Source organism: Diadema antillarum, unplaced genomic scaffold (genome assembly GCF_040938485.1).
Source record: "Diadema antillarum isolate AM-2024a unplaced genomic scaffold, OU_Dant_1.0 scf00000093, whole genome shotgun sequence".
NCBI classification, from domain to species: Eukaryota; Metazoa; Echinodermata; class Echinoidea; order Diadematoida; family Diadematidae; genus Diadema; species Diadema antillarum.
The window spans coordinates 1,704,073-1,720,215 of record NW_027270982.1 but is presented as its reverse complement, the minus strand read 5'-3'; the positions used below and the strand labels follow the sequence as shown (position 1 = coordinate 1,720,215).

General features: G+C 39.3%; 1 protein-coding gene across 1 annotated transcript in view; it reads left to right on the top strand.

The window, feature by feature from the left end:
- LOC139718362 (origin recognition complex subunit 5-like) overlaps nucleotides 1–9,447 on the top strand; it is a 299,115-nt gene extending 289,668 nt beyond the window's left edge. The window contains exons 2-10 of the mRNA XM_071629835.1: nucleotides 2,169–2,354; nucleotides 2,667–2,960; nucleotides 3,540–3,726; nucleotides 4,766–4,896; nucleotides 5,439–5,578; nucleotides 7,145–7,361; nucleotides 7,930–8,040; nucleotides 8,648–8,760; nucleotides 9,402–9,447. Of these exons, the coding sequence (XP_071485936.1) occupies nucleotides 2,238–2,354; nucleotides 2,667–2,960; nucleotides 3,540–3,726; nucleotides 4,766–4,896; nucleotides 5,439–5,578; nucleotides 7,145–7,361; nucleotides 7,930–8,040; nucleotides 8,648–8,760; nucleotides 9,402–9,447 (1,356 nt within the window). The 5' untranslated portion in view covers nucleotides 2,169–2,237. The remainder of the gene's footprint in view (nucleotides 1–2,168; nucleotides 2,355–2,666; nucleotides 2,961–3,539; nucleotides 3,727–4,765; nucleotides 4,897–5,438; nucleotides 5,579–7,144; nucleotides 7,362–7,929; nucleotides 8,041–8,647; nucleotides 8,761–9,401) is intronic.
- The last annotated feature ends 6,696 nt before the right edge of the window (nucleotides 9,448–16,143 follow it).

Here is a 16,143-nt window from a genome sequence, read left to right as displayed (position 1 = left end):
AGGCAAATTATTTTCAACTATGTCATATATCATAGACAAGATTATTCATTAACGCAATTGTTTTCTTAAAAGAAATTTACCAATTGATTTGACCAATGCAGTTTTCATGATTTACTAGGGTAAAACCCGGCACAATTTTCGCTGATAAGAGCTATATGCGACGCTGTAGTTCTACTTGCGGCACGATGAACAATCCCTATGCAATACGTGCATGCTCCGTGATCCTTAGCTGAACGCCTTCACATGTCTCGCGAACATTGCGTAAGCGCCAATTCCCATTGCGGAAGCACATGAAAATATCGGGCGCACATGCATTGGCCGCAAACAAGATCGCAATTCTGACGGTGTTGTTGATGTCTTTCTTGTGTTTTTCTCAATTTTTTCGATGGTAACATCTACTTTCTGAACAAAAATGGCGGCCCGCATAGGCTCGCGAAAGTTCTATTTTATGTGAGGATATGTTTTCAAAATCCATGAACATCGGGAAAATGACAAAAAAAATCAAGTTTCTTGGACCATTATTTCTTAATTGTCATGTTAAGAAGTACCCAAAACAACATTTTGGTTGCGATATGTTGTCATTTAGGTAAGAAAATTTCACTTTGTCAGAGATCGTGCCCATTTTATCGGTTGGTTTTTGTTGATTGGTAGTGTGTTAGTGTATGTGTAGTGTGCATATAACAGTGCAATGCTGTGTTTAGCGGTATATTACCGAGTATGTTGTACCTGCTGCGAATGGCTGCACGGCCGCTTACTAACGCAGTTACTCTAGAGACATCCCTGAACTGAAGTACGATGGGGGGTTGGGTGTCCGGACACTTAAGACTCTCGCGTACTGACTTATTTTACTTTGAATACGCATTTACGCACAGCTCCTCACTGACAAACAACTGTTTACGTGGGCGCGTCATTAGGGAGCTTTAGATTTTCGACGCGCGGACGTTCAAAAGAAAAAAACATGTTCTGAGCTTGCGCAGTAGCGCGCGTAAAGTCAATCTATTTTTAGCTTGCGTCGCCTGAGTTGTTTACTACGCGTACTGGGCTATTTTCACGTCCGCACAGTTTGCGACGTAGAGAGCTTCTTCATGCACTGATCATATGGGGGCGCGATTTTATTTTTTATACGTTGCGTCCCAGCGTAATCTAAAGCTACTTTTCCACACGACGCAGGGAGAGGAGAACGTCCAGCGCAAGCGTCGGCTCAAACGTCCGCGCGTCAAAATCTAAAGCTCCCTATTGTCAAACCAGACGCACTTTACAGTACGCGTCCGGTCCCACAACCTGTCTGGACACCCAATGACTGGGTATACCCTTAAGTTATACTTAGGCTTAGGGTAAGGGCACCAGTATTTGGTCAGCCACCGGTATTCGGTCACTTATCACTAGTCACCAGCCAGTAAGTTCAACTGTCACAACACACGCAAATCACATTAATTCACATACTTGCACACTCATTCACAACAGGAAACTCCCTTCAGCCTTAGCCGTATAGCCCCAAAATCGGCGCTACTTTCCAAAGCAAAAGCGCGTGCGGATAAGGCCCAGTTTTAAGAGTACGGGTCGCAGAAAAAACGCTAAAAATCGAGAAATATGTCGTTCTCTTACGGGATTTTTCGCTTATCGCAAGCTTGGAGTGTAATGGTAGCCTCAAAAACGCAAAAGAAAAACAAAATTTCCGTACGTGCCGATACTGTGTCCCAATGTAATGAGTTACACAACTTAGTTGAATGCAAGTGCCGAGGCCCCAGTATTCGGTCACCAACGGTCGCCGCAACGTCCCCGATGCAATTTTGTGCCAACAAGGTAGCGCGCGCGCATATTTTTCAGCTGCCTTGAACACTAATTGACTTTGAACGCGCACATCGCGTGACCGAATACTGGTGCCGGTGACCATATACTGGGGAATTTTCAAGGTGAAATATTTCGGGATTTTGTGCAGTTCTGTGAGATATTTAACAAAATGAAAGTTGAGATTAAAGAAATTTAATATATTTCACATGCACTGCTGTAGATATGACATGTATGTATTATTTTAGTTTGAAAAATATTGCAAAAAAGCAATACTGGGCATGTTACCCTGCTGTGGAAATGCCCATTTCTGTTCATTTCCTCCAACATTTGTAATTGCCTATATTTTGCATTTCTTCCCTTATTCTTCCCCTACATAGGCCCGTGTGTTGATGAAGTACAACTGGAACTTTAATTAATGCAAGTTTGGCTTGTATGCTTCCATCACGATGGCACCACGAAGGAAAGAGAATGTGCTGGATGTAGCAGCTCTGACCAGAAAGCTTCAGGGAGACCTGCCGTGCAGAGGAAAACAGCTTGCCATGATGTTTGCCCTGATGGGACAGGTATAGGCCTACTACATTCAAATCTTTTAAAATTTTTTCCATATTTATGCTATTGAAAATTTTGCAGCAAAAAAACCAACAAAATATGGAGAGCAAGAAGCCCTCATTTAGGTTTGTGAACAAGAGCAAAGTTGATAGAGCTAATAGATTTACGATAAATTAGGAAGGAAACTTGTCATTATGCCTTGGTCCAACTGTTCCAATAGTTATCACAATGAAGTAGGGTCCTACAGTAGGTCTGCACTTTGTGTTTTCAGAAAGCCACTGTTGTATTTCCAGCATCTAATTTTCTGTCAAATCTTATACTTTCAGCCATGTCATGTGACATGCCCAGCTGTGTTCCTGTATGGTCACTCAGCAACGGGCAAGTCGGTTCTTGTCGCAGCCGTGCTCGAGGCTGTTGGTGCAGTGCGGGCCGTTGTCAACTGTGTTGAGTGGCAGAACCAGAGGCAGCTGTATGAGGAGATCCTCAACCAGTTGAGCGGTCAAGGACCATGTCCGGAGAACGGCTACTCCCAGTACGCCCGGTGCGACAATGCCAATGACTTTGTCCGTTTGTTGCGAGGGGTCATTGAGGAGAGGAAAATTGAGGAGACTGTCTACATTGTGAGTGTTGTGGTGCATCACAGGCATTCATACAAAGCCACAGTCATAACTTGTCAACTTGAGAAAATGTCAGAATTGTTCTGGGGTTACTTTGAAAAGAGAGGTTGTGAGGTGGTATTGTATGAAGACACAAGAAGCTGTCGTTAGCTAATTGCATATTTGTTACATAGTTTGCATCCTGTTATGTCACAGAGGCAACATTGAGCAAAGTAATACACATACACAATATTATGCAACTATGCTGTTCTTAATGATACGAAAGCCTATGATGTTGTTGGCAATGTGCACCTACTGTGCATGTATTTTATGGCAAGGTGCATCATGTTGTCTTAACCCGTTGAGGACGAGTCCCGAATATACTCGGGCAGGTGTTTATTGGAAATGTGTGTTGTAGCAAAATCATACAATATGCTTCTTTTTGCCTCTTGTGATGTCACAAGAAGCAAGAGAAGATCTTGATATGTTGCAATGATATTCAGGATTAAAATGGACAAGATAGTATGAAATGAGTTGGAAAAATAGTCAAGTGAATGAATAAAATTGGACATCAATTCTGACATATCGTCTTGGTCCTCACAGGTGCTTGACAAGGCAGAAAGGCTGAGGTTCATGGATGGCCACATCCTACCAGCCTTCCTCAGACTGTCGGAACTCTCTCGGTGCAACGTGTGTGTCATCCTTCTGAGCCAGATTGTGTGGGAGAAGTTCCGCTGCGGGACAGGCTACCGCGAGCCCACGGTCATTCACTTCCCTGACTACACCAAGAGTGAGTTTGGTCATCCATACCTTACCTCGATAATCAGAACAGTTGTAGATCTTTAAATTGATTAAAATGTTGGTAGGTTTTGTATGGCAGATAAATTTGCTGGTGTGGCAATATTTGATGTGTTTCATTCATTGATCTGCAGCAATAAGAGTGCACAGTTTCTTTGCTTCAATTGCTCTTTCCTAATGTGTCCTGCAAATTTTTAAGCATGTTCCACCATTCGGAATTGAACACCAGTACAGTAAATGAAGGTCAAAATTGAATCCGTATGTGTATGTTGGATTTATTTATTTTTATTTGTTTTGTAAAAGATATTTTCAACTGTGGGAGAGTTTTCGAAAAAAATCTTTTTGTTTATGTAGTACAGCTCTGTACATGGAGTTTTATGTGATTTCCTCCTTTGGATTGAATTGTATACTGTGGGCAGTACAAAGCTGGTAGTTACGTTAGTGTCCACATTTTTGCCTCCCATTTTATTTAACGCTATCAATGGTAGAACAAACAAAGCAGAAAAGGAGATGGAAAAGGCAAGTGAAATGCCCATGTGTCACAGAAAAATTGCAAAATTTGTAAGCCAGAGTTGTTAAACCCAGAGACTATGTCTAGATGACAGGTTGATTTGATTGACCAATAGAAGACAGTGTTTAGTGGTCAAGAGACATGTTTTTGTTGTTTTTCCCCCAAAAGGGGACTAGTATGGTTTTAATGGTACTGAAGGGTGCTAAGGCACCAAGCAGTGATGCCAGCTGTGGTGATTGTGTATATTCAATACTGTACAAGCTGAAATTTTCGCGATGGTTTTATTTTCGCGAATCGTCTTTGAACCGCGAAAATAACAATGCGCGAATAAGTAAGCCAGTTAGACCCTCGCAACCACGAAATGAACAACACGCGAAAATGTCCTCCAAGTAGCAATTCGCGAAAGTATCTCTACACAAAAATTTCAGCTCGTACAGAATTTTGCATTGCATTGCCTTCTAGGAGACTCAAATTAGGAATTTGTCATAAATCATCCTTTTGCCCTTGTGTGAATTGGCAGGTGAGATTCTGGAGATCATTGCCTCTGACTGCCCTCAAGGATACGAGCCCACCTTCTACGCCTCCTACGTAAACCTCCTCCTCAGCATCTTCTACATGGCCTGCAGGGACCTCAATGAGCTGCGGCATTTGGTGAGGATTCTCATTTGTTGATGAAGTGCTGCTCAAAGTTGTGAAGCTAAGCTCTCAGACAAATGCAAAATGCTTAACCCTTCGCAGTACTTTGTTCACCAATAGGCAGGCATGGTGGAGTTTTTTCTTTGCTGATCAGTGGGTGTAGATGTCCAGAAACTAATCGTCAATGAATGGGTACTACTTTAAGTACCAATAGTCCCTATTGTGTCACCATAGCATTTCCTGTGGAGGCTGAGGCACATTGCTACAACTGAAGTTGATTATTTGACAAGCATGTCAAGTTTGGATGGAAATATTGAGTGATGAAAAAGCATGACAAGTTGAGCAGGTGCCGGTGCATACAATTAAGTATTTCAGTCTACTAGAGAAAACAGCAAACACTTGTTTTTTACTGTCAAACTAGAAGGCATGTGGATAAGAAGTCACATACGCTATATTGTTCATAAATGTAACCTGAGGATAAAATATGAAAGAAATTGCCAATGCATATATAAAGGTATTACTAGAGTAAAAGCTATTTTCTTCCCTTCATTTTGCAGGCGAAACTTAATTTTCCGAAGTATGTGGAGCCTATCAGCAAGGGCGAGGCAACGGAAGGGGACGCACACAAACTGTGGAGGAACATTGAACCTCACCTCAAGAAGGCTCTTCAAACTGTCTACCTACGGGAGGTATCAAGGTATGATTCAGAGGAAACATAGAATGCAAAGAATTTTCTTTTTGCCAGTTAAAGAATTGATTTCACATACATCTTTTGTATGAAAGTAGTCAATTTTATAGTAAATTTGAACAATACAGTTATATCATCAAACTTGTCATTTTGAGGTTGACTGGCATAATAACAATCCACATTTACAGATTCCTTGTGGGTACGAGTAACTAAACTTTGTGATGATTGACCAGACATCCAAACTGATCCAGAAAAATACAAAGTACATTTGATAGAAAAATTATGTGGAAGTATAGCCATACAACGTGTTCCATGGCAAAGTGTTTAAAAGGAGCATATAGTACTAGTGCTCTGTCACATTAAATCATTGAACTGGCAAGTATATCCAGAGCTTTGGAGTAAAAGAAAGAGTGTAGCTTCTCAAAGTAGTCATAATTTCAGCTGGAATGTTTTATTATACCCCCGCCAAACGAAGTTTGAAGGGGGTATATAGGAATCAGCGGACGGTCGGTCGGGCGGTCGGGCGGTCGGTCGGGCGGTCGGGCGGTCGGGCGGTCGGTCCGTTGCAAATCTTGCGTCGCGAACTACTTCCTCAGTTTTGAACCGATTCCCATAAAACTTGGCACAGATGTGTGCCTTGGGTTGTAGATGTGCAAGACGTATTTTTTGACAGTACCCAAAAGTACGTTGCCATGGTAACGGCATATTATGGGCAAAAATGGGTACAAATCTTGCGTCGCGAACTACTTCCTCAGTTTTCAACCGATTCCCATAAAACTTGGCACAGATGTGTGCCTTGGGTTGTAGATGTGCAAGACATATTTTTTGACAGTACCCAAAAGTACATTGCCATGGTAACGGCATATTATGGGCAAAAATGGGTACAAATCTTGCGTCGCGAACTCCTCCCACAGTTTTTGATCAATTTTTATGAAATTAGGTACAGATGTTCATCTGAATATGTTAATGTGCAAGACACATATTTCCGCAGTGGCAAAAAGTGCGTTGCCATGGTAACGGCATGTTATTGGTAAAATATAGGGCAAAATGCTTCATGGCAAAACTGCTTCATCAGTGTTCTTCCAATTCTCATGGAATTCATATTGAATGTTTGTCTTAGGATATAGGTCAGCATGACACATTTCTTGACTGTGACAAAAAGTATGTTGCCATGGTAACAGCTCACATATTATGAGCCAAAATGATGGAAAACTTTGTGTTGCAAACTACTTCCTCAGTTTTTGCCCAATTTCCATGAAACTTGGTACAGATGTGTGCCTTTGGTTGTAGATGTGCAAGACGCATTTTTCGACAGTACCCGAAAGTACGTTGCCATGGTAACGGCATATTAATGGCAGAAGATCAAGGAAAGATCTTGCGGATTTAACTACTTCCTCAGTTTTTTGACCAAAGCTTATGAAATGTTGTTTTGACCAAAGCTTATGAAATGTTGTTTGCCGGGGGTATAACCAGTCGCTGTAGCGACATTTCTAGTTAATGCTGTATTTGTTAATATTCCTCCATGTGATCAATTATATGCTAACATGATGCACAAATCCCCCCTTTTCATTTCAGTGCACAGTGGGAGAAGTACCAGCAGGAAATGACCTCACAGGCCAACCTTCCCACAATGCTTTCTGCAAGGGCCCAAGTGGAGCTGCCGTTTTACTCCAAGTTCCTGCTGATAGCTGCCTACCTGGCGTCCTACAACCCGGCCAAGAGTGACAGGCGCTTCTTTGCAAAGCACCATGGGAAGATCAAAAAATCTGCCAAGGTTTCAAAAAAGAAAGAGGTAAGGCCACTTCTACCCTCCATACCTTTTCGACACTGAACAACTTTTAGTGTGAAAGAGTCATCAAGTTCACTGAAGTTTACCTAGATGATATCTGTTGCTGGAAAGCTGGTCATAAGAGGAAGAGGAAGGTTTTCTCACAAAAGGTGTTTCTATTTACGTTTTTTTATTTATGCTTGGAAAAATGAACATTGATGCAACTGAAGTAATGAAAATTGTAATGCCATTTTCATTGAGAAAAATGTATATCCCCTCTTCAACTGTTACAAAATTTTTCATGGTTGAAAAATGATATTGCCCAACATCTTGCATGTACCAACAATAAAGGTGGGAATTTTTCAAGATCCAAATAAATTCATTGAAAATCATAGAATGTTGTTTCCCTCTCCTTCATAAAGAAGTTAAGTTCTGGGTAAAGGTCTGAATTACCTACCTCTACAGTATACCAGGTTATAAAAGTGATCTACTTTTCAGGGGAGCAAAAAAAAAATAGGATCTATTTTTCAGGGTTGCAAGAAGGGACACACAAACTTTAATATTGACATGTCTGTGATTTTGTCCATGACAGACAAGTAACCAACTGCTGGGTCCAAAGGCTTTCCCTCTCGACAGGCTAATGGCCATCTTCTACAGCATTGTCGATGCAAGAGTGGCACCCTCGGCCAACATTTTCTCGCAGGTGACCATTAATTGAAGACCACATCATTGTACACACCAATGTGTGTGTGTTTGTAAAAAATATTTTTTTTATGTGAATATGCTTCTAGATATAACGAAGGTGTTGTCCGTAAAACCATCCTTTGACTCCAAGAAATTTTGTGATGTGTGATAATAATGATATTGGATAAGGCTTTTGTAAAATATGAAAATCAAAGTGTTAGAGATGATACTTTTCAGTATGTATTTGATATGTACTGATTTCCTTTTGTAACTTCTATTTCGTATCAGTCTTACGTGTATGTTTTTGTGCAAGGAAGCTCGAGTAAACCTGCTATCGAATTGATGATAAAAACAGATTCTTCAACTGCAAGCAGTGCAGTTTGCTATTTTCTCAGGTACTATCCTGTGCTCTTTCTCTGGGGCTTGCTATTTGTGGAATAAAGGAAACAATTCTTGTACATGTATGATTTCATAATCAACCTTCTGAATTTTGATGCATGTTTGAAGTGGAGCGGCAAGATGTAATTTCTAACTTGGGAAAGATAAAGAAGGTATGGTAGTGCTTGTAATTCTGAATCTGAGTAAAATTTTGAGCCATCTCTTTTCTGTTTTCCATTCATTTTCAGATTTCCTCCCTTGTGACCCTCCAACTCCTGTCTCATGTTGGCCATGATGACCAGCTGGACGTCCCAAAGTACAAGTGCACCGTGTCGCTGGACTTCATCCGGTCCATTTCAAGGTATGCCCTATGCTGAGTATTCAAATCTGTCAAGTTAATGTGCAACATCACAATATCTTAAAATGTAGAAAATGTCCTCCCACAAAAAGAACCCTCATACTGAAAAATTCCATATTAACACAAAAATCACTTTATATTAGACTAAAAGCATAGTATCTAGGATATACCATACCATCATTTATAAATGGTGACATTTACTCAAAAGCTTGTTGTCAGTAGGAATCTTAGAGGCATTATTTACCATTTGCAGAAGAAACAAAAATCCAGCTATAGTACTTCAAGATAGTTCTAAAGTGTGAGTTAGGGATAGAAACAACCAATGTAAAAATGTTAAAGCATATATTCAATCTTAAGTATTTTTACATACACAAAATGTGAACAATAATTGCAGTGGAATTCTTTCTACACTAAACTGTCTAAAGTTATGGTTTAGTGAGAAAAATGGTGATATCTCCTTATATTTCAGGCTTTATTGCTAAATTTTATGTGGTCGGGTGTTTAGTGATTCAACTGACCTACACATACAGATGCATCAAATGTGATAACTCAAATATTTTTGAAATCACTGGATCCAAAGGTAAACAATACCTTTAATATTAGGTAAAATTACCACATTTTATTTTTTTCTCTTCCATTTCCAGAACCGTAAACTTTGACATCATTCGGTATCTGTATGACTTCGTCTGAAGACCATTTTGACCGAAGCTGGGCGAGAATGGTGTTTGTGAGTCTGACCTGAAATTACAAAATTCACAGAATTCTTGATATTGTGTGAAAAGATGTAATGATGACTCATTTGCAACATCCCTGCCGTGACTGGTTCAGGGACAACGTATGCTGCGAAGATGGATCGGTATGCTGGGTACCACCAAATGTGCTCCACACCTATTTGTTCAATTGTTTGCTGACGAAACGACAGGAGAATTTTTGTTTCCCAAGATGCTTTGGACCTGAGACGATTGTTTGATTTTGGAGTGATGGGCTAAACCAACATCAAAAACAACAATGACATCAACAAGAACAAAACAAACAAACAAATGTTAAACATACTTTTTGTTACAAGATGTTAATTGCTCTCCTGTGGCTGCTGGATAAATTGTGTGGAATGCTGGTATGTGCTCTGGTGCAGTATTTAAGAGTCACACTCATTTCGTTTTTGACTCATTGATTTGTGACTCAACCACATCATATGTTTCTAACGCCCTGAACTGAATCCACAGCTTGGATATCAACCCATATGGCTATAACCCCTCACCCACCATGTTGTATTGCATCATACGACAGAAGATCGCAGTAGTACTGCCTCATGTCTTCAGCCAATTTGTGGTTATCAAGAAAAGAGAAAATTTGTATTTGACTGATGACTGATATTCTATTTTGCAGTTTGTTTGAGCTTCTGAGCAGATTGGATATTATTGTATTGATATCCAAAATATCTTACAAGTTGAAACAGTCTAAATGAATGTGTGAATGTAAAAATGTCTATGTGAAAAAATTGTGTTTGTTCAGTTGCATTGTGAAATATTTTGTCACATGTTTTTTTTTTTCTGTTGGAACAGATTATCTATCATGTTTGTTAGGGAAGGGGGGGGGGGAAGTTGGGGAAATTGATTCCTCTAGCAGCATGTTCAGCAGGTGTACAAGAAGTGGACTTTCTCCATGACTACACATGCATCTTGTGATCAACATCTCTGTGGGATCGTTAAAACATTCTTGATAATGGGCTCAAAGATGTACACCGTGTATGCAGCGGAGGTGCAAGTATGAATGCACATTGCAGTAAGGGGAAAATAGCCACATTTATATGCTCTTCATATCACAAGCAATCAGGTTTATTGAAATGTGCTCCTTACCTGCAAGTTACATTCACACGGTGATTATCATCAATGACAGGATAGTTCGCTACCAACAGGCTGTACAAGATAAAGTGCAGAAGTACAGTCTGCTACATTATGCAATAACCCCAGTCCTAAGCGGAGCAAGTCTTTTGCACAAAATTTTGAAGTAAAGTGAGTAGTCGATGGTACAGCTAAAAAAAGCCTGTGGTAGCCATCTGCTCCAGGTCACACTATTTTCACTGAACATATCTACTGCATTCCTTCTACACTGTTGTGGGCTGTCCGGCTGGATATTTAACTTGAGCGTCAAACCTGTGACAGATATTTTGCTTGTGGGACAGCGGCATATATTCTACTTGCGGGCACCAAACCTTTGACCAGCACTGTCTTTACTTCGATATTGGGATACAATATTGTCACTGATCTGCAGTGTTACAAGTGAAAGAATTAATTTACAGAGATCAGCATAGCATATCTCATTTTACTAATACTACAGAAAACACTCTAATAGACATGTTGAAAAAAAAAGAATCTTTTTAAAGAAAACTCAGGTGAAAGGTATGTACATGTAATTCCAACTTTCAGTCCAATATAAGATAAACAAGTAATGGACAGTTGCAATGCAACACAAATATGTAAAAGATAAAAATGTAAGTAAAAAGTACAAATGCATCCCATAAAAAGGGAAAACATCCATCTGATCAGTGGAATTAAAATGATAATGAAAATGATTTCATTAATTAAAATGTTTAAATGTTAAAGATTTCTAAACAAATGAGTAATCTCTGATTTCGGGTGTCTTTTAGTATTGTACTTAATGGAGCATCATATTCTATAAATGATCCATGTATAGTAATATTTGAAATATAGTAGATATAGTTGAAATCCCTCAATAGTAAACATGATCATCCGGCAGGTCATCCCTGAGCCATGTCTCTGTCACCACTGTGATGACTATTTTGCTGTTTACCAAGTATATGTGAAGCTCATCAGACTAATTGTTCAGAGATCACAGGGTTGTCAGGAGAAAATATGGGATGTCAAATAGCTGCCTATTCTCCCTCACATGTGGATGTGTCACAACGTTTATGAAGTAAGACTTTAACTTGTCGTGGAAAGCGTCCTCTCTACACAGAGAATGTCCAATATCAAGGTCGGTACACGTCTTCTTACGTGGTATACCGATTGATGTCCTCTGTGTTTACATTTTACAGTGCCTAGCTGATTGATCCATTTCTCTTACATTATGAGGCAGCTGACATAACTGTGTGTTATGTAATCACAACAAGTCTTCGGATGAATAGGTCCACCGCACATTGAGTGCAACTTGTTCAGCAGCAGGAAATATGAGTAAAATACTAGTAAACCATGATCTTAATTTATGCTGAGAGTCATTTTGGGCAATACTTGTATGTCCTTGACTTCTTTTGTTCACCACTTATGAAAGTTATGAATTGGAAGGACATCTTAGAGAAAAACCTCTTTCCTTTAGGAAGGACATCTTAGGGAAAAAAACTCTCTCCTTTGTGCACAAAGAATGAAACGAAATCACACCCTGAGCAAATGTACTGAACCTGGAGACACTTTCTAACATCAATATGTTTTTCCATTAAATGTCCAAGATTCAGTGTCTTCCATGCAAGGAGACTAAAAAACAGGGGGATACACTGAGATACGTGTACCTTTCGTGGCTCCCATCTTGTATAACAAATGTTTTGTTGTCAAAACCCAAGGGGAACCAATCATCCTGATGTCTCGATCAATTGAATGAATCAAAATGTGGATACAGGGAGTATCAAATGCTTGAAGCCAGATTTGGTTATCACTCTCCTCGTGATTGCGTATGATATGGTGTTTAAAAGCCCTTTGGTCCGTCTCCAAAGGCCTACTCCATCCATACTCCCCTGGTTCTCCTACATGAAATCCTTACGTAATTTTCTGCAAGTACAGCTTTCTGCAACTCCATGTTGTAGACATATCTGCAAAGTTTACACTTACTTGGCAAAGTGAATACAATTTGTATCTTTTAATAGCCTTTACCAAAGTAGAAACCAAGATATTGTCGAGGTTAAAAATTTGACACTATTCCTTAAATATCTTGAACAGGTAAGGGAGATGAGTGAATCATGTTCATACCTTTTAATATTACACACGGAAAATTTTTCATCAAATGACACACAACTGTAAACTTGTAATCAGCTGTGTGCTATTCTTTTTCAAAGTTAACATATACTTGACATGTAACCCCTATGTATGGCATTCCATTAATAATATCAATTGCATGTGGATTATTTTTGACAAATTGACCCAGCTGTGAAATGGCTTCTTCATTTCTAATAAAAACGCCATCATATTTAACAGTTATCATTCGCTTCTCCTCTTCTAAGTCACTTATCGTCATAGCCTCAATGTTTTGTTTTACTAAAGTCTTCAATTTGAATTCATGCTATTCTGTTTATAATGTGAACAAGATAGTGAATGGGATAACAGTGCTCAGATCACGAAAGGGGCTACCTTGTATAAGTAAGAATATATGATAATGAAGGTAGTAATAACAATTATATTGATATTTATGATAATGAAAATAACCTGTCTTGTTGCCTTCGGCATGAAACTACTTCTCCAACTTTCTATGTGAACTCTCCACAACTGAACATATTTCCTCCTGTGGATGGCAGTAAACAATTAAATGCACAATAAAATTAAATGTGTAACACTTGTTAAAATAATTGATGTGTATGCTTATAATTTGAACAGTTTCATAAGTTTGTCAGAGTGGACTGCTTGTTTGTTGATTTTGAAACATCTTTCGGCCTAGTGTCCCAAAATGCCTTTGTGAGAGCTTCCTGAAAATTCTTCAGTACATGCCAGTCACCTATTAATGGGATAACCCAATCTAGAAATTCTCCATTTTTTCCCCTTCAGATGAATAAGAAGCCTAATTGTTGCGCTGTCCCTAACCATACTTAATGAAATCATTGATGTCTTTTTCAACTTTAAAAGAATCATAATAAACGACCAAGTGAACATTTCAGTGTTTCAGGAGAATCTGCCTTTTCATTAAGTATGTACATTGTATATGTAAGAAAAACTTTAAAAAAAAATGTTCAACTTCCTTCAAACTTTGTAGGGTTAATTTGCATTTGAAAGTTCTTTATAGTAGGTTAGGGTTTTTTTTTTTCTGTGATAAAATCTTTCCACAATATACATGAAAATGCATCCTGATAAACTAAGAGTTGAGCATTGATTTCTACATTAGTCAATGAAACATGAGTGTTTTTCACTAAGTTGTGTCCCGATAGAGGTTTTCAGTAAAGGAGCATCAACGATGACATATAAAGATGATTTAATTCACTAAATTTTATGTTTAACTTCAAAGGTTTTTAACTAGAGTGGCAGACCGTGTTCAAATATAATATGTTGAATAATGTTGAGAGTTTTCATAATGAGATTGCCTGCATTGGTGGAGTCTTCAAATGTTACATAACTATGCTTTTAATGTTTTTTAACATTTCAGATGTGGGGTTTGGTTGCTGCACCATTATTGAAGTCCTATGCCAACTTCTTGATTTGTTAAGTGTATGAAATGATCCACCTCAAGAATTCGTGCTGCAGGTTCCTGGCACAATAGAAACCCTTCTGTCTTTTCCGTAAAATTTTTGAGTTGGCAAATACCTTTGCGTCATGGACTCTTCCTTGCCAACCGACCGACACATCTACGAACTGCCCAAACCTGTCAGCTGTTCCTTTGGAGATAGACTGAAGAATAACTTTTAGAAGTCATGGTGGTTTTTGGTGTTGGTGATGATTGGGATGTGTGACCCATCGATTGCACCTGCTGCTTGTAGGAAGCCCTTTCCAGCACACCACTGCAAATTTTGAGGCAGAACACGAAAGATTTATGTACCCTTCAGGGTACTGAGACTCTTTCAAAACAAAGTCAGTTATGCCAACATGTGCAAAAGCCTCCAAATAAACATCCTGAGTGTCACTGTGAATACGAGGGGCGACTGACAAGTTTTGAGCCTTCAAGAGATGGTAAGAGGCAGAAGTACTTTATTGCTCTATTTTTCTACATAGTCCCCTTGTGAGTCCACACACTTCCTCCATCGGTGACGTAGTGCCTCTATGCCGCTGCAGTAGGAGTTCTTTGGTTGGTCCTCCAGGTAGGAGTCAACAGTATCAATGACCTCCTCATCAGTGGTGAAGTGTTGTCCAGCCAAATCTTTTTTGAGGTTCAGAAAGAGGTGGAATTGCGATGGGGCTAGATCTGGTGAATACGGTGGGTGCGGAACTAGTTGGAACCCACAGTCATGAATGGTTGCCATTGCAACCGCTGATGAATGCGCTGGAGCATTGTCCTGGTGAAACAAGACACCTTTTGTGATCATTTTGTCCATTTTTTATGAATCACCTGGTACAGAAAGTTCAAGAACCTGTAAAATAAGGATAAAAATTGTTATGACCAAGAAATTTGGTCGGTAGGATTAAGATATAATGAAGACTTCATGGACCAAATTTGGCCTTCATATCTTAATCCTTTTTATGTTAGGCTCAAAACTTTTCAGTCGCCCCTCGTATATGCCATGCTGATTTCAATCTACACTTGTATCAAAAGCATGCTCCTGGATGCGGCAATTTGATGTGAGCTTAATCGTTTATTGACTTCCACCAGTGTGGCTGCTGCTGTTGTCAAGTGCTCTATGATTTCTGGAGTTGTTTATGAGAGGATTTTCTTGGGTCACCAAACATTGGGGTTTCCCTTCCACTGGTGATGTTTTTTTTTTAAATCTTAAGAAACAGTGCACCATCTTCCAATTTCTTGCAACTAAATACCCTTTCATCATGCACACGTCCTGGCCATCCAACGTCACATAGATCTACAAACTGCCAAGAGTCGTCAGCAGTTCCTTGTAAGATAAATGAATAATAATTTACGGTCACAGAAGTCACTGTTGTGCTGGGTTGGAGCAATGATTGGCACGTGACAGCCATTAATGCCTCCAAATGCTTGTAGGAAGCCAATGTTTGTAATTTTACAGAGAATATGCCTTCACTTTACCACCTGCTCTGCCTCAGTGCAACACAAACTTACAAATTGAATTTTATCACTGATTCATTGTTCGTGGGAACAGTGTGCCATCTTCCAATTTCTTGCATCTATGAATTGCCCCAAAAGGGTCAACAGTTCCATGTAAGATAACCGAATAATAATTTTTACTATTGCAGAGGTCATAATGGTTGTGAGTCGGGATGATGATAAGGATGTGTGAGCGTGAGTGGATCCCGCTGCGGTCTCAAGTACTACATACAAAATAGCATCAGCTCTAATTTAAAAAGTTTAATATTCATTTCTTCACTGCATTTATCTGGAATTGTCTTTCATATGCAAGTTGTACCATATTCTTTCTTGAAATGCATTGCCCTAGAAAAAAAAAAAATCTGTTTGTGTTGCAGACTTAGAAGTTGTAGAATTCTTCCCCGTCCAAGAAGTGGATGGTTTTAGCATAGCCAAAAAAGCCCGGCTCTTTTAGGGTTAAGGTTG